Source organism: Ovis aries, chromosome 12 (genome assembly GCF_016772045.2).
Source record: "Ovis aries strain OAR_USU_Benz2616 breed Rambouillet chromosome 12, ARS-UI_Ramb_v3.0, whole genome shotgun sequence".
Lineage (NCBI taxonomy): Eukaryota > Metazoa > Chordata > Mammalia > Artiodactyla > Bovidae > Ovis > Ovis aries.
In genome coordinates, this window is record NC_056065.1 from 75538320 (window position 1) to 75557462 (window position 19143).

The window sequence follows — 19143 nt, forward strand, 5'->3', positions numbered from 1 at the left end:
TATGGGTGTACTTTCAGATTAGACCTTGTATTGCTAAACACTGGAGTTTTCTGAGTCGTGTCAGGCTTGGATGCCGCCATTTTCAAAACAATGTCTGCTGGAAGCTACTAACCTTACTTTTTATAAAACTAGGCAACTGGCTACATGGCTACAAGTCTCCCTGAAGTGCCAGGTCCAGACTGGGTTTCAGACCTATTCTTCTAAAAAGAAATGTAATCATACAAGACTCAGATCTAAAACTTGGAACTCAGAAATACTTCCGATTCAGTGTCTATACTCCAAGCTGGGGCAGTCCTATGCCCCATTTTGACAGAAAGTTATCATAGTCATTGTTGCCTAGTTCCCTAAAATTAAAACTGAGCGGGACTCTGTGGGGCTCTGGAGTACAGATCTGCTCTGTGTTCTCCATTTCTTATCTGTAAGATATAGACTTTGTTCAGCCTCCTTGGCCTTCCCTGAATTCCAAAGCATAGATTCAAACAATTGCTACTCAGGGAAGGGAGGGGATACAAAAACAGAAACTATCAAAGGTTGGTACAGCCTCCAGACAGAGTCCTGGTTCCTACTCAAAGAAACATGTATAACAATGTCTTTGAGCCCCCACCCAGGTAAAAGATGGTAACTTCAGACTGAACACAAGATTCTTGGAGCACTGCTCTGTTGCCTCACCACCAACCAATCAGAAGGGGTCACAAACTCTGTAACCCTCACCCCAAATGCTGCCTTCTGTTTCCAGGGACCAGAGATGACCATCCTGTTAGGTCTCTTGTTTGGCCCTTGTCTATTTCATCTCTGAGAGGGACCAACTAAATTGCTGCAACTACAAGGGTAAAAGCTGGTTTCAGATGTGAAAAACCCCAACTTAGATCAGGTAGAGAGAGACTTCTGCTCTGCTAGGCAGGCCTACGCCCATGCACAGCAGGAAGAAATTACAGAAGAAAGAGACCTCCGCCCCAATTCCCAAAAAGTATGTTGGTGATGGACAGGGAGGCCTGGCGTGCTGCAATTCATGGGGTCGCAAAGAGTCGGACACGACTGAGCGATTGAACCGAACTGAATTCGTTAAAAATCCACTTTTATTTTTGATCAACTATATAACTTCCCTGAATCTAAACCCCCTCATTTGTAAATGGCTTAATTAAGATACACTTCAAAGGTTTATTGTGAATGTTAAATTAGATGATGCATATAAAGTACTCAATACAATGTTTGTCACAGGGTAAATGCTAAGTACGTTATATATTGTGTAAGCAAAAACTATATTTTCCCTTTCCTAAAAAAAAAAAAAAAAAAAAAAAGTATCTTGAGTATGAAGTCTCTCAGGGGGCCTATGTGCTGTGTTAAGGGAAAAACATTGTTTTTATGTAAATCACTCAGGGGTAATCAGGGAGTCCCTGGCCAAGATAAGAAAAGGGCTAAATCAAAAAAAAAGAAAAAAAAAAGTCTCAAAATTAATTTGAGTCCTGGTTCCAACAGTCCCTGTGGTTAACAACGCTAATTTCTACCTTGGTGGGCCCTCTAATAGTGCTACTATTAATACTTACTTTTGGTCCATGCATAATAACTAAGCTTGTTGCCTTTATAAAAGACCGCGTCAATACCCTCCAACTGATGGTACTGAGGCAACAATATCAGGCCCTGCCCCAACATAAAGAGGAAGATTCCTCTATGAAGCTGAAGACAGGGGGGAATGTTAGGACCAAACTGAAGCCAGGACAGGCTCTAAGGGGCAAGCCCGCAGGCAGGGTAGCTAGACCAATCAAAAAAAATCCCCATAGCCCCCCGCCAGCGCCAGACCCGAGCCAATCCAGATAGGGATGCGAGGTTTAAAAGTCCAAGCGTGCGTACGGTTTAACCAATCAGCTATGCTGTTACAGAAACAGAACCGTCTGTATAAAAGTATAGGTGATTCAGAACTCGGGGGCCCTTGTTCCACTCCACTACATTGGATGAAACTTGGGCCCTGGCTCGAGCTAGCAATAAATTCCCTTTTTGCGTTTGCATTGCTGTGGATGTCTTATTCTCTCAGTTTTGGGGACTCGGACTCTGGGCATAACACCACAAACACACGTGCCATCACAAAACAAAACAAACCCAGTGTTTACTCATCTCCAAGAACCCTGCCCCACTCACACGAGCTCCTCTCCTAAGTGGTCCCACAGCAGCAGTCTCCCCAGCACAATGTGCTCACCAACAGTGGCTGTGATGGTCCTAGAAAAGTAATTTGCTTACCCAGATGGAACTTTTCTTGATGTTTCAACCGTGCAAATCGTGATTTGAAATGTTCTTCACAATAGGTGCACTTAAAAGGTTTGTCTTGAGAATGGAGAATCATATGTTCCTCCAAGTGTGGTCTTCGAGTAAAAGATTTCTTACAAATCTAAAGGAAAATGCACATAAAATGTGAGGGAACGTGAATCTAAAATAAAAATATAAAGCTCTGATGAGGAATAAACATATAAATTCAAGTAGTCAGGAATTTCTCCCCAAAGAAAACACTTACCAAAAGTATAATCAACTGATTGTACAGAAAAAAAGAAAGCCTTGAGAAATGAGCGTGCTGTGCTTAGTCGCTCAGTCCTGTCACGACTCCTTGCAACCCCGTGGACTGCAGCCCGCCAGGCTCCTCTGTCCATGAGGATTCTCCAGGCAGCAATACTGGAGTGGGCTGCCATGCCCTCCTCCAGGGGGTCTTCCCGACCCAGGGTCTGAATGAACCCAGGGCTCCACACTGCAGGCAGATTCTTCACCGACGGAGCCACCAGGGAAGCCCCGGAGGAATTACAGCAAGAAGTTGTTTTAAACTAGTGCTAAAGGTCGGCGAATTCCAACATCTTACATTTCCAACAGGCTGATTCCTCAGATTATACAGTCATCTTAATCCTGGTCAACATTTCTAAATCCATTAAATGTATGTTTGAAAACTAATTATATGTCATACCAGCCATATATTTGATTAGGAATTGGAATAAAAAAACCTCAGAAAAATTACTTGAAAGTTTATCTCTTAAAAGTGGTCAGAAAGAATAGACACAACTTTTTAAAAAATCTGGTAGACATCAAATTTAGAAAGTGGGGGCGGGGGTGGAGACAGGCTGCTGTAGTAACAAGACATGCGCTATATGCCAGATGTAACAACACGGCATGCACTCTACACCAGGCGCAAAGCTAAGTGAGTCGTGGATTATTCTACTTAATGCTCACAACAAACCTAGGAGGTAGATACAGTTATTATCATTTTACACATGAGAATGATAAAACTTAATAAGGTAAGGAAACCACTAAGATCCAAATAACCTCAATTCCTACAAGTTGAGATCAGAGAAATGGTGAGAATACGGTCATACACATAAACTGAGGCCTTGGAGTAAAGAAGACAAAATGACAGCTGGTGACTCATTTAAACAGTATTTACCTAAATAATGAAAAACTACTTTAGGGGGTGAAAAGTAAAAGTGAAAGAGGAGAGTGAAAAACTTGGCTTAAAGCTCAATATTCAGAAAACAAAGATCATGGCATCTGGTCCCATCACTTCATGGCAAATAGATGGGGAAACAGTGGAAACAGTGTCAGACTTTATTTTTCTGGGCTCCAAAATCACTGTAGATGGTGACTGCAACCATGAAATTAAAAAACGCTTACTCCTTGGAAGAAAAGTTATAACCAATCTAGATAGCATATTGAAAAGCAGAGACATGACTTTGCCAACAAAGGTCCATCTAGTCAAGGCTATGGTTTTCCAGTGGTCATGTATGGATGTGAGAGTTGGACTGTGAAGAAAGCTGAGCACCGAGGAATTGATGCTTTTGAACTGTGGTGTTGGAAAAGACTCTTGAGAGTCCCTTGGACTGCAAGGAGATCCAACCAGTACATTCTGAAGATTAGCCCTGGGATTTCTTTGGAGGGAATGATGCTGAAGCTGAAACTCCAGCACTTTGGCCACCTCACGCAGAGTTGACTCATTGGAAAAGACTTTGATGCTGGGAGGGACTGGGGGCAGGAGGAGAAGGGGACGACAGAGGATGAGATGGCTGGATAGCATCACTGACTTGATGGGCGTGAGTCTGAGTGAACTCCGGGAGTTGGTGATGGGCAAGGAGGCCTGGCGTGCTGCAATTCATAGGGTCACAAGGAGTCACACACAACTGAGCGACTGAACTGAACTGACTGAATTTAGGCGGTATAGAAGAATAAAAGGAGAAGGACATGGCAACCCACTCCAGTGTTCTTGCCTGGAGAATCCCAGGGACAGAGGAGCCTGGTAGGCTGCTGTCTATGGGGTCGCACAGAGTCGGACACGACTGAAGCGACTTAGCAGCAGTAGCAGCAGCTGCAGCAGAATAAAAAATACCTACAAATTCATTGCTTCTCCTATCATTGTAAAATAGAGACTGATTCCACTCCCCTTAAATCTTCCCTGGCTAGAGTGGCTTGTATGACCAACAGAACATGCTAGAAGTGGTGCTCTGAGACTTCCAAGGTGAGGCTGTAAAAAGCATGATACTGCTCACCTTGGCTTCCTGGAACACTCTTTCCCTCCTGGAGCCCAGGTGCCATGCTAGAAGGAAGCTCAAGCAGCTCCAGGAAGCGGCCCTGGCCAGCGGCCTGGCAGAGCTCCCAGCTGCAGACCAACACCAACCTCCAGCCAGGCGAGTGAGGCACTTTGGGAGCAGCTCCAAACCAGACCAGACGGGACCAGACGGACTACCCACCAGCTGAAAACAACTGAGTGACTTCAGCTGGCACCACGTGGGACAGAAGAATTACCTAGCGAACTCCTGCCCCATTACTATTACTGACCCACAAAATGATGAGATGAAAGTGAAACAGTAATTTAAGGCCACTAAGTTTTCAGGTGGTTTGACATATAGCCACGGATAATCAGAAGTGGAGGGAAAATTCTAACATTTTATACTGTATGCAACAGTAATGTCATAATTTATATAGATAACTATAGAAACATGTTATAGTGGTTACAAAACAAATAAAATCTAGGATTTCTATTTTTCAGGTCCATCATCCAAAAAGTAACTCATACCAGGCTTAATTTGTAAAAATATTAGAATAACACTGTATAAAAGATTCTAAAAGTGATATAAGCTAAGTTTATATTACTTTAAAATTTAATTACTTTCACAAAGGTTCACACTACATTTAATTTAGGGTTTTCTACTACAATTTAAAATCTCTTACATCACACTTCCAACTTTCACTCTTAGTCTTCTTAATAGAAATAAATTCCTGTGCATTTTCAGGATGAAATCTATAAGAAAAAAAATTAAAAGACTGTTAGGAAAAGATGATATTAGTTAAGTCAGTACTCTATTTGACATGTTAACAGTTAATTATAAGAATCGAGCAGTGATTCCTTTATTAGAGACAGGCACTTCTGAGTATTTTAAGAATCGCTATCATTTTAATATATGAATGTGTGTGCCTAAATTTATGCAGAAATAGTCAAAGTAAAATGTAATCATTTTAAATATATTCAGGAACCTATCTATTCACAGAGAATCTTCAAGGCAACTCACTTGACTTTAGTCCTTAGTTCAGTAAATTTAATTTCTCATTATAAACATAAATATTCTCTCATAAATTTTTATATACTAAAGACAAAGCTGAGCATGAGGAATAAGTTTTCTGGAGTTGTATAATCATATACATTGAAAATATACTTGTCAAAACCCAAGACATAAAACCAAGGATAATCAAAATGTGGTTTCTTAAATTTCTAGAATATAGATTGTTTTGTTTCAACCTCAAAAAACTTAATCTCACAAGTATGAACTAATATTTGCTGTTCTTTTCTTAAAAAATTTGTCATCTAGAAAATTTTAAGCAGTGAAAGGAGTGGAAACAAGCACTCCGTAGGTGTGTTTGGCTCACTACATATTTAAATGAGAAGGCACATTAGAATCTACTATGGAAGCAAGATCATACTTGCCTCTTAACATGCTTGGCTAAAGTCTTCTTGCTTGCATGAAGTTTATTACAGTAAGGGCACTTGTGCTCCTTCTTATGAAATTCTGTTTCATTACTGTGCTTCTTTCTGTGAACAGTTAGGTTAGACTTTGTCGAATAGCGTTGGTGGCAAATATCACACTCAAAGGGCTTCTCACCTGTGTGAACACGTGTGTGACTCTCATATTTCCCTATGAAGAGACAGAAATGAAAATTACGCTCAGTACCGTTACTACACAGTGACTGAAATTAGACAGTGGAATAAAATCTCATGATAAACAGCATATTTAATAGACACAAACTGAAAGGAACCTACAGATTAGCAGACTTTTTAAAAAATATCACAAAAGGCAACATAATATATTATATAGCTCATATATTTTCATCTCTCTTCCCATAGAAGGAAATCTGGAAAGGGTACCACAAATCTAGCATTACTCAACAAAATTTACACTACAGCCCATTCATACAAGACTTCTCCAGCTTATTAAGACATTAGGACACAAGCGCATCACCTGGACTGACTGCATGCTTAACATAAATTTACTAAGGCCCACATACTTAGGTAATAAAGAAAAGTAAGAAAATGACAAAATGAGCAGGTATAATGCAGACACCTGGAGGCATATTAATGTGAGATCTGTATTATATCCTGAATATAATGTCCTAAATTACAGGACCTAACAACCTAAATGTCCATTAACAGATGAATGGATAAAAAAGATGTTGTATGTATATATACGTGTATACACACACACATATATATATGATGGAATATTGCCCACCCATAAAAAATGGTGAAATACTGCCATTTGCAGAAACATGGATGGACCCTGAGATTATCATACTAAGTCAAAGTAAGTCAAATATGACAAAGTCACCTATGACAGGTGAATATAAAAAATAATAAAGTTATTTACAAACAGAAACAGACTCACACACATAACAAACCTATCATGGAAAATAATTTATATAAAACTGAGTAACTTTGTTGTACACCTGAAGCTAACACAATATTGTAAATCAAATATAATTCAATAAAAAAAAATTGAAAAAAAGAAATTTTAACACAGCTTGTCCAAAAAGAAAAGTGACAATTTAAAAATGAAATAAAAGGACACATTTTGGCTTAATTTTTATTTATATTCCGACTTATGATGGTGGTGGTGTGTTTAGTTGCCAAGTTATGTCTGACTCTTTGCAACCCCACTGACTGTAGCCAGCCAGGCTCCTCTGTCTGCAGCATTCTCCAGGCTAGAATACTGGAGTGGGGTGCCATTTTCTTCTCCAGGGGATCTTCCGGATCCAGGGATGGAATCTGCGTCTCGTGCACTGGCAGGCAGCTTCTTTACCACTGAGCCACCTTATACTAAAAGCCTGCCTTTTACATCATTATTCAGAATATACAATTTCACATTATAGAGGCAGACCAGTATCAATGGTAGGGGCAGAGACCCTGGATCCAGGCACCTGGACATGAATCACAACACTTTAAATTGCAGGCTATGTGACCTTGGACAAGTAACCTTTCTCAAATCTTTCTTATTTGAAAAAATAATAGTGGCATAATGAAAATATGCAAAAATAAAAATGGAATGATAGTATTTACTTCAGAGGATTACTGTAATAATAAATCAGTTAATACACATAAGACACTACTGTTTCCTAACCCACTATAAGCTCTATCAGTTAATGCTGGCTATGATTATTATTCTGTAATCAAAGCTGTGACTATGCACATCTAGCAGCATAAAACGGAAATTTTAACTAAGAATACTTTTGAGTGAAAGGCAACAGAAATAAGAAAAAACACCATCAATATGAAGAGTAATTTTCTATGATAAGCTTAGCTTTGCTTTGTCCTGAAAAAATATATATACATAAATTTTTCTTCAGGCGAAAGCTAATAGGCAAATAACATTTCACCCACATATTTTTACATAAAAAAATATGTAAGTCGTACATGTATCATGGAGATTAGATAAAAAAAAATATTCTAAGGCCATGAGGAAGAAAGATAATCATAATTATTTGTCTACATTCACCAATTTATTACATGCATCTAAATACAATTTTTGGAGTACAATTGCTTTATGAGGTTGTGTCAGTTTCTGCTGTACAGCAGTGTGAATCAGCTGTATGTCTACACCTGTCCCCTCCCTCGTGGACCTCTCCTCCACCATCCCAACCCTCCAGGTCATCACAGAGCACCACGCTGAGCTCCCAGTGCTGCACTGCAGGTCTCCACCGCTATCTAATGTACACACGGGAGTGTACGTATGTCACTTGCCTCCCAAATCCACCCTCCCCTTCCCAGCCACCCCAGGGCCCACAAGTCTGTTCTCTATGTCTGTCTCTATTTCTGCCCTGCAAATAGGTTCATCTGTACCATTTTTCTAGATCCCACACACATGCATTAATATATGTTATTTTTCTCTGACTTACTTCACTCTGTATGACAGACTCTAGGTCCATCCACATCACTCCAAATGACCCAATTTTGCTCCTGTTTACGGCTGAGTAATATTCCACTGTACATATATACCACATCTTCTTTATCTATTCATCTGTTGATGGACATTTAGACACACCATGTTCTTGGATTAGAAGAATCAATATTGTAAAAATGACCATACTACCCAAAGCAATCTACAGATTCAACACAATCCCTATCAAACTATCAATGGCATTTTTCACAGAACTAGATCAAAAAGTTTTACTTAGTATAGAAACACAAAAGACCCCAAATAGCCAAAGCAATCTTGAGAAAGAAAACCAGAGCGGGAGCAATCAGGCTTCCTGACTTCAGACTACATTACAAAGCTAAAGTAATCGAAACAGTATCGTACTGGCACAAAAACAGAAATATAGATGAGTGGAACATGATAGGAAGTCCAGCAACAAAGCCAAGTACCTATGGTCCCCTAGTCTTTGACAAAGATGGCAAGAATATACAATGTAGAAAAGGCAGCCTCTTCAATAAGCGGTGCTGGGAAAACTGGACATGTAACAGAGAGAAATTAGAACACTTCCTAACACCATACACAAAAATAAACTCAAAACGGATTAAAGACCTAATGCAAGGCCAGACACTGCAAAACTCTTTGAGGAAGACATAGGCAGAACAGCACTCTTTGACATAAATCACAGCAAGATCCTTTTTGACCCATCTCCTAGAGTAATGAGAATAAAAACAAAAATAAACGAATGGGACTTAATTAAACTTAAATATGATTAAATTTAATAAACACAGAGAGTATTATCTAAAAATTAATTGCACTGCACTTACATAAGAATACTGAAGAAAGGGAACCAAGGTATTTCCCTTAATGTAAGGGGGGAGGATAATATTATAAGCAAAGAAAAACCAAGATATGATAAAAAATCCACAAGGTATTTAAGCACAGACCATACGATGATCTATGCATCTTTTGCTTCTCTGGTGGCTTTGACAGTAAAGAATCTGCTTATAACACAGGAGACTATGGTTCCATCCCTGGGTCAGGAAGATGTCCTAGAGAAGAGAATGGCTACCCATTCCAGTATTCTTGTCTGGAGAATTCCACGAACAGAGGAGCCTTTGTGACCATGGGGGTCACAAAGAGTTGGACCAACTGAGCAACTGAACATACACATACATATTAATATGTATATAGCATAATTATGTATTTCTAACCTTGAACTATCCAAAAAAGTTGGAAGAGCATGTATTTTTATTATTTTTTTGCAGGATATAACCAGAATAATACTGCTATAACATAATTTCTTGGGGAAGTGTTTTTGAGTTGATTTTAATTTTTCTCTATTATAATACAGCATGCTTGAATTATCCTCCAATTAAATTAATTAATTAAAAAATACAGCATGCTTGTACTGGATTCCAAAATACTTTTTACACATTTATTGGATACCAGAAAAGGTACAGAATCCAAACATTAGCAATATGTACTAATAACCCACAATTTTAATTTGGCAAAGATAGGTGTCATTTTATGGAATTAAAACAAAAAAGTCTTCCATGATTGTATAAGTTTTCACGTTTCATATTTTTCATAAGCTTGCTTTTTAAATTATGTAAATAATGAATCAAGAGTATACAGTATGATTTTTAAATGACTAAGTTACAAGTGATTTTCGGAATGGGACTATTCCTACCAGGGGATTGACTGCATACTTAGCACAGTCTCAGAACTGAAAGCTAACTTAACCTCCTATTACTAAAGTCTCCTGATTTTTACCCAAGTGAATGGGAAGAGCAACTTAAAAATCTCACATTATAAGAAAAACCTTCCCAAAACCTTTTATTTTCTATGAAAATACCTCTGTTGGGAAGATGTTAAATTAACAATTAGTAGAATTTCCCTTTATTTAGAGTCAAGAAAGTCTTGCTTGCAAATTAAGTTATATTTAGTTGAATAATAAAGCCATTAAGTGGCAGTTACAGATCAAAACTACTTCTGATTGTTAAACTTCCATTTGCCTATAGACCAGAAGACTTAATACGATTTAACCCCCTAAAAAGAAAACTGTTTTAAAATAAATTCAGTAAAGTCCAAAGACACCTATGAAAATACATAAATTTGAATAATTTACTGTAACAATCAGAATCTCTAAAATAAAAAACTTTTCTATTATGTCAACTCAAATGTATGCACAGAGGCACTGTAGGGTATATTATCTGCATGGCTTTGAATTTCTGAACAACAAGAGACAGCTTCCGAGGGAACGCTGAACCACAAAGTCAGGTAAATGTACAATGAAATCCCAGGTTTAAATCAACTGGTAGGGTTGTTGAGGGTAGGAGTTCTCGCATAAACACAGACAACAAATCTCTCTTTCTTTTCTTATTGGGTGGGGGGAATTCAATAATAATGTATAAATCAAGTGTTTACTTCAAGGTTATCAAATAGTTTCCATCAAAAAAACCCTCAGTGTTCCTTCACAGAATACTAAATTATGCCCAACCATTCTTGATCTCCAATAGAAAATACATAATATTAAGAAATTTCGTCCACAGCATTTTTCTGACTGAATCCCAATATGAATTATGTTCCAAATTAGGAGATATAGAATACACATATTTACACATAACATAACTTGACCTTGGGTTTCATTCCAAATGGGTCATGGTAAATTATTATCAGATTTCATGTGGAGCTTTTTCAAAGAGAAACATCACCAAATTAGCTCATTATATATCTCATACGCCAAATCTTAAATTATACCTCAAATTTATTCATTTGGCATGGCATGAAGAACACTTCACTAAAGTAGAGAAGTATGCCGTAAGTCAAAATGCTTCCCTATTCAGAACCAACTGGAATCTGTCAGGATAGTCTTAAATAAGTCACATTTTTTTTAAAGCTACAAAATATTTTCTGCTTCTAGAAGAGATCAAATTTAATCTAAGGAAAGCACAGAAAAGACAAATCATCCAAAATTTTTTTCTCTCACCCCTATCTGTCATCTTTTCCCCATTTGATTTTTGCCTTTTCACCCCTAGGTTTTCAGTTTAAGGGGGGAAAGGTCAAAGGACTCTTATCTGCATGAGAATGGGCAGAGAGGAGGACAGCTGGAGCCTCAGGATAGCACACTGGATCAGGAGTCTGCTTCTGAGCATCTATGAAACACATCAAAAAAGGTAAAAGATCCAAAGTGAGAGAATCAAATCAGTAAACTACATATGGTTCCAGAGCTTATTAGTTACCTCTCATAAACCCACTCTGAAACCGCAAGTTAAAGGCTTCTTACAAGTCAGATGTCAATCTTTCACCCTAGTTCAATTGAACAGGAACTTACTGAAAACTTACTCATTTTAAATGACCCGGGCTTTCATCAAGGATACTAACCAAAAGTAACAGACACTTTCCAGCTCACAATGTGATAAGGCAGGGAAATAACAACCAAAATCCTAGGTGGACATTTTAAAAACCTCCTAAAGAAATGTGGGTGATACAAGGGTTATTGGAAAGTAGCCCTGGAAGTGTTTTAAGAATAAAGAGGACTTCTGATAGAGATGATACAGGAGGACACTGAAGAATCACAGGTCTTCTCCATCTGCCTGTTCTTTTCATTCTACCCGTCACCAGTCCACTGAAGCCTGTAGCTCTGATCCACCCTGTCCCGCATCCCATTCCCAATGCTGCTCATCCTTCTAGCCCAAGCCTGAAATAACCCTCTGCTCTTTCCAACTTCCTTCTCTTCCCTGAAGCCAGTCTACCTTTCTAAAATGCCTATGGCGGTCATTTCCTCTGTTTTCTCAACTTTTTATCGCTTACTGGATTAAAAACTCCTCTGCACTACATACAAACTACTCAAAACATGACCTCTGCTCACTTGCCAATCCTCATCTCTCATCATTTTCATTACGCCTACTTGCCCACCCTGACAGAGAAGGCAATGGCACCCAACTCCAGTACTCTTGCCTGGAAAATCCCATGGACGGAGGAGTCTGGTAGGCTGCAGTCCATGGGGTCACAAAGAGTTGGACACAACTGAACAACTTCACTTTCACTTTTCATTTTTATGCATTGGAGAAGGAAATGGCAATCCACTCCAGTGTTCTTACCTGGAGAATCCCAGGGACTGGGGAGCCTGGTGAGCTGCCATCTATGGGGTCGCAGAGTCGGACACGACTGAAGCGACTGGGAGGCAGCAGCAGCAGCCCACCCTGAAATCACTCTAGTTTTAGCAATTTCCAGAACATAACTACCTTAAAGTCTTTGTACTTGTTGGTCCTTCTGCCTTGCAAGCTCCTCCCTTTCTTATGTTCTCAGCTCAAATGCTACCTGCTCCATGAAATCTTTCCCGATTCCCCTAAGCGTCTGTCCCTGTCCTGGTAAGATTATCTTTATTATAATATAACTGTGTTTTTGCATGTACTCATTAATCTCTAAGATTCTTGACGACAAAGAACATATCACTTCATATTTGTTTAGTGTCTGGCATAGTACAGACATTCAGAAACTATATTAATGATGAATAAGAGCAGCTAGCATTCACTGCACACCTCGATTTCACAGTATTGTAACTTCATACTGTATTCACACAACTTTCACAAAGACTATCCTATTTAATCCTCATAGTAACCCCCATGAGAAGGTGCTATTAACACCATCCATTCTGTGAGGAGACAAAAGTACACACAGGTGAAGTGACTCACATAAGACCTGGATGCAAAAACGCAGGCAGTCTGACATCGCCACAGCTCATATCAACGCTTCGTAACCAGTATGATAAAATCATAATCTCAATCTCTTCTCTTTCTCTGCACAGGGGAGAAGTCAGCAGCCCCAGTGAGGCTAAGCAAAAGAGGGGTTCAATAAGAGGGGGATAATATAAAACACATCCAGAAAGGAGGCTGGAAATAAGCTGACAATGTGATCTATTGATATCCACATTTATCTGATTATCTGAACTAACCTTAGTTCAAAAAGCTGCAAAATGCCTTCTTTTTAGTACATCAAGACCTTAACTTATGCAGTATTTCCCCAAATAGTGTGCACAGAACTCTAGTTTCCCGGGAGTTTCCAAATGTCCCGTGATAAAGTTATCTGAGAAAATGCCAGGTTAAATAAAATTAACAGGTTTGTTTGCTAGAGAATTTGAGAGTGTTAATAGACATTGAGTATCATCTTCCTTTTCTTACCTGAACCCAGAATCCCTTGCTCACAATGCATCCCATAGGCCCAGTGTTGGATACAAGAGTCTGATATCTATCTGCTGGACCCACAATGCCACTGGCAGACTGACTCTGCTCTCACACATCTCAAATCAAATTAGGCCAAATTAAGGAAATGGCAACCCATTCCAGTATCCTTGCCGGGAAAAATCCCATGACCAGAGGAGCCTGGCGGGCTACAGTTCACGGGGTGGCAAGGAGCTGGACACGACTGAGCACGACTGAGAACAAGGCATGATACAGGAAGCGTGTGCTAAGAGTAAAGTCTAAAAAGGCAGAATCAACTGGAAAGATGAAACTTTGTCAGTTATCTCAATTCAAGAATGTTCTTCTGTTCCCTGTAATGCTCACAGTACGAGTCCACAGCTCCACAAGAACATTTACCAGCCTTAGTTTAACAAGCTACTTGTCTCCAACTGACTAGCTGCTCAAAAAAAGTTACTCTATTCATTTGTACAGAACTTTAAACACACTAAAAAGAGCAATGAACAATTATTAAGTTGGACTGTCAAAAGCATTCTAATGTAGAGAAAAATATTCAAAGGCATAAAAAAGCAAAAAAAGGGCACCTACTGCTTACACTGCTTACATAATTTACACTGTTGAGTATTTTGAGAGCAAACCAACACCTTATTTAACCAATTTCCTCCTAACTCAATAACATCAGTGAGTGAAGTGAAGTTGCTCAGTCATGTCTGACTCTTTGCCACCCCATGGACTGAAGCCTGTCAGGCTTCTCTGTCCATGGGATTTTCCAGGCAAGAATACGGCAAGAATACTGGAGTGGGTCGCCTTTCCTTCTCCAAGGGATCTTCCTAACCAGGTATCAAACCTGGGTCTCCAGCACTGCAGCCAGACTCTACCATCTGACCCACTAGGGACACATGGGGATATATTAAATGTATAAGTAATTTTACAAGGTTAAATAATACTTATCTGCTTCTTTTATCATTCTATGTGGTAAAATACAGTCCCCAATTTCATAACTCTCATTTATATGTAAATAGGTGAATTGCTGCAATTTTAAAGTTCACATTATAAAGTCCATATAAGACACCTCCAAAAATTATTTTACTAGCAAGTAAGCTCTCCTGAAATTAAATATTCACTGACTGCCTGCAATGCAAGAGACCCAGGTTCGATCCCTGGGCTGGGAAGATCCCCAGAGAAGGGAATGGCAACCCACTCCAGGTATTCCTCCCTGGAGAATTCCATGAACAGAGGAGCCTGGTGGGCTACAGTCCATGAGGTCGGAGAGAGTCAGACACAAATGAGCAACTAATACTTTCCCTTTCATATGCTTTTCACTTTCATATCACTTTTCATATGCTTTTCCAATAAAGAAAATATTGATTTATTCATTATTATAATAACCCAAGAATTCTATTAGGACCCTTCCTAAAGTCTCTGCCTACAGAATGAAGGCATTTATTACATTTAGTAATTAAGTTTTATCCGTAACTATTCTTAATCTGAAACATCCCAGTTCTAAACAGTACTGGATACTGGAAAAGTGACTATATTTATGACTCACATATTACCACGCTCAAGGGGAAACAGTACAGGAATTATTAAATTACATACAATATGGCCTATTTCAATTTTCTATGATGACTCAAAATAGCACTTAAATTAAATTAGCATATAAATCAAAATGCTATATTCATAATTATTGGCACTCTGGAATTTTCCATACTAAACACAGGAACTAATGATCTGTCACCTACTGCCAGGACATGAGGAAGAGAAAATAAAAGGTAATATAAATACTTAATTCCTGAATCACAATAAATTTATAATAACAGGATAAAGTACAGATCAAAAATCAAATACCCTCCATACTTTTCAAAAGTTATTAGTTTTTAATTATCACCTTTAAAGTATCCATGAAAAGTAAATTATTAGAGACAAGAAACATGCTTTCTTATTAGAGACAAGAAACAAGCTTTTCTTCCTTACCTATGCGGTCAAATGTCTTATCGCATTTGGGACACTGCAATATTTTTTTGTTACTGTTCTGAATGATTACAGGGGTTAACCCCTCATGAATGCTTCCGACAGAATCACCGGCCTCCGGCTCCTCTTCTGCATCATTCTGATCTTTTTCACTCTGTTCTTCAATGTCAGAATATTCATCTGACATTTCCTCTTCTAGCTCATCTTCTTCAGCATTATATTCACTTCCGGGATCCTCAGAATCATTTCTGTCTGACTTTTCCTTATCAAAACTGTCTTGATTTAAATTGTCTGACCCATCACCACTTTCTTGCTCATCATCACTGGTGTCCTCAAACTTAACAGGGCACTTTCGATTCCGTTTTGATCTTCTTGTGGAAAAACTTCTCTCCAGCATTTTTAACCCATGTTTTTTCCCTAATAAAAGGGACCTATGGGTTTTTGACAAATGATTCTCTAAAGACTTCTTATAACAAAAATGTCTACTACAGAATTTACACTGATGATTACTTGATAGTCTTCCAGTTAATTCACTTAGTGTTTCTTCTGGTGATGACTTTTCCGTTAGCTCAGACTGAAAAGTGGCAACATTTTCATTATTTAGCAGCTTAACTGCATCTATAATATCTAGAAATTTTGCAGCCTCTAAAACAAGAGGGATTTCATATTTGTATACAAAAAATTCTGATGTGTAAAGAAATTCAAGCAAATGCTGAAAAACGGAGTGCGTTACGTGATCCAGGGTGACAACATCCGTGCTCGGATTTTTGCTCAAACATGCATGGAAATAACTACTGCCAACAGCAACGACAACTTTATGGGCGCTAAATTCTTTTCCTTCTACTATGATAAGTAAGTCACAGAAAGACGGTTGCTTCTGCCTGTCATCATTCAAATACTTCAGCAAGTTCTTATTGTACTGCAAAGAACTCAGAAGTTTCCTCTGATCCGGGGAGGGAGGAAGTTCCTGATAACAGCGTAGGGTTTCAGGAGCGGGTCTTTCTGTGGAATGAGTGTAGGTTACTTGGTCACAGTCCTCTACAACATTTCCTTCCGGGGAATCTTTATGGTAGCCTAGATGGATCTTCTCGTCAAGATGTGAAGTAACCTTTCTCCTCTTCTTCATTGCAGTACAACGGTTTCAGAACAAGAAACTTCATAAGTGTCTTGAGGGATTTATGAAGGAAAACAGGATTGTCTGGGATCACAGCTTCTGGAGGGGCGTGCCCGAGGGTTGCATGGTCTGTGAAGAAGAGAGTAGAACCACGTAAAACTCCACGGCCCAGCCATCCTAAATCCCTCGCGGTACTGTCAACAAATTCTTCCTAAATGAGAAGTAAATTATGACAAAGTCACCGCTTCCACGCATTCGTGGCTGAGATTTTAGGGCGGAGAACGAGGCGGGCCGGGTTAGAAAAAGCCAACAAAAGAATAATTTTGAAGGAGGCAGGGCACACCTTGCAGGCCCTATTCCCGAACGGAGTAGCGGGAAAGCGGGCAGAAGTGGAGGCTTCCCCGAGCCTGCCGCGGGGCAGGTCGAGGCGGCCACCTTCGCGATGCAAGGGCGCCGGGGCGCTGACACTCAAGCCGTCGCGGCCACGGAACCCACGTTCCCTCCCCCTCCCCGCCACCCATTAACACGTTTCCCCGGGGCGGTGAGGCGCACCTCATCCCGGCCGGCGAGCGTCCAAAGGACGGAAGCGCCCGGCGGGACTGCCCTGGGAGCGTCGCGAAGACGAGGTCGGGGTCACCCGGGGGACGGTCGCCAGAGCAGAGACTCCCCGGGCCCCCGCCGGGCCGAGACCGCGCCACCGACGGCGACCCCCAGCCGCCCGCCCACCCGCTCCCCGCGCGGACGCCCCGCGTGTCCATTTACCCGGGAACGCAGGGCTCCCCACTGGCTCCCGGCCGCCAAGCTCCACTCCGGGCGCGCTCGCTCCGGCGCCGAGACACTTCCGGGTTCAGCCCCCGGCCCCGCCCGCCTTTCCCCTGCCGTCGCCCCGCCGCCGCCGCCGCCGCCGCCGCCGCCGCCGCGGCCACCGAACACGTCAGCCGCGCGCAGCCTCGCTGCCGCCCGACAGCCCCCAGCGCGCGGCCTTGCGCATGTGCGCGCGCTCCCCCTCCCCGCGCATGCTCCGTGATGCCCCCCGCTCCCGGGCGACCCCAGCGACGACAGCCCGAGTCCGTTAGTCCGGGTTTTCGCGGCGGTTCAGTGGCCGCTGTGACCGAGCCAGTCCGGCCCTGGGGGACAGCCTTGCGGGGACCGGCGGAGGAGAAGACGAGGCGGAGTTGCGGAGGCCTGGGCGGGGGCACCGCGGCGCGAGCGGACGGCGTCCTCCCGGCCTGGGGCGGTTGGCGGCGGCCCCTCAGCGGCAGGCGACAGCGTCTCCGCCTACGCCGCCCCGCGTCGGAGGAACCCAACCGGACGCAGCTAACGCAGTTGCTCCTAAAATTAGTGTTTGGCTTCTAACTGTCCACAGAAAACACTGAAAATTGTACACATAAGCATACAGCTGGTAGGACAGGAAAGAAACCTGAAACGAGAAAAGGTCCACAGGCTAACTTTGGGGGCCAGTGCCCGGGATTGTGCGTTTGGAGCGCAGTCCCTGGTGGTGCCGGGATGGCTTCCCTGAAGACTACACGTTTACCAGGTAGTCCTAGTCGTGTGGTTTTCCAGACACTGGGGAAATGAGGCAGAGGCTGAAGCCGAACTGGATGGGTGAGCAGCTCGGGGAGCCCATTCCATGTTCCCCTGTGGATGGACCTGATACAGAAAAGTTATTCCTGACACTTGTTAACGGTAAGGCAAACTTCAGTAGGTTCTGTCCTGTGGGGGAGAGAATGGGCTCAATTCCAGGCAAGGAATAGTGGGAATTTGCAGTCCAGGAGCTGCCTGAGGGTGGCGGGCATGTCAGTGGATGACAACTGCCAAGACATAACGCGGGGTGTTGGGGGATTTTGGCTAAACTGAACCAACAGGATTCTGGTTGAAGGCAGGTGGGATTGGTCACACATCACCTGGTGGGATGGGATTGGGGAAGAGGTTAAGAAACCAGGTATCAGATATAGAGGGTGGGGTATTCCGGCTAAACTGACCTAGCAGGATAATTGAAGAGTGCAGAGACAAATACAGAAGCTCAAAGCCAGAATCTAACTGAGAAGGGAGTTTAGAGGAGCCTGATTAAAATTTGGTCAAGGAGAATCTTGGAGACGGCAATGGCAACCCACTCCAGTACTCCTGCCTGGAAAATCCCATGGACGGAGGAGCCTGGTAGGCTGCAGTCCATGGGGTCGCCAGGAGTCGGACACGACTGAGCGACTTCACTTTCATTTTTCACTTTCATGCCTTGGAGAAGGAAATGGCAACCCACTCCAGTGTTCCTGCCTGGAGAATCCCAGGGACGGGGGAGCCTGGTGGGCTGCCGTCTATGGGGTCGCACAGAGTCGGACACGACTGAAGCGACTGAGCAGCAGCAGCAGCAGCAAGGAGAATCTTTGTTAGACCTTATCCAATCAGTGGAACGTCTTAGAGCAAAGACTGAGCT

The 19143-nt window shown here is 41.6% G+C and overlaps 1 protein-coding gene across 1 annotated transcript in view; it reads right to left on the reverse strand.

The window, feature by feature from the left end:
• The window catches only part of ZBTB41 (zinc finger and BTB domain containing 41), a 43803-nt gene extending 26248 nt beyond the window's left edge, over positions 1-17555 (reverse strand). Inside the window, exons 1-5 of the mRNA XM_015099403.3 lie at positions 17475-17555; positions 15602-16841; positions 5945-6152; positions 5194-5263; positions 2233-2380 (exon numbers count right to left, since the gene is read on the reverse strand). Coding sequence (XP_014954889.3) covers positions 2233-2380; positions 5194-5263; positions 5945-6152; positions 15602-16724 — 1549 coding nt within the window. The 5' untranslated portion in view covers positions 16725-16841; positions 17475-17555. The remainder of the gene's footprint in view (positions 1-2232; positions 2381-5193; positions 5264-5944; positions 6153-15601; positions 16842-17474) is intronic.
• Positions 17556-19143: the final 1588 nt, after the last annotated feature.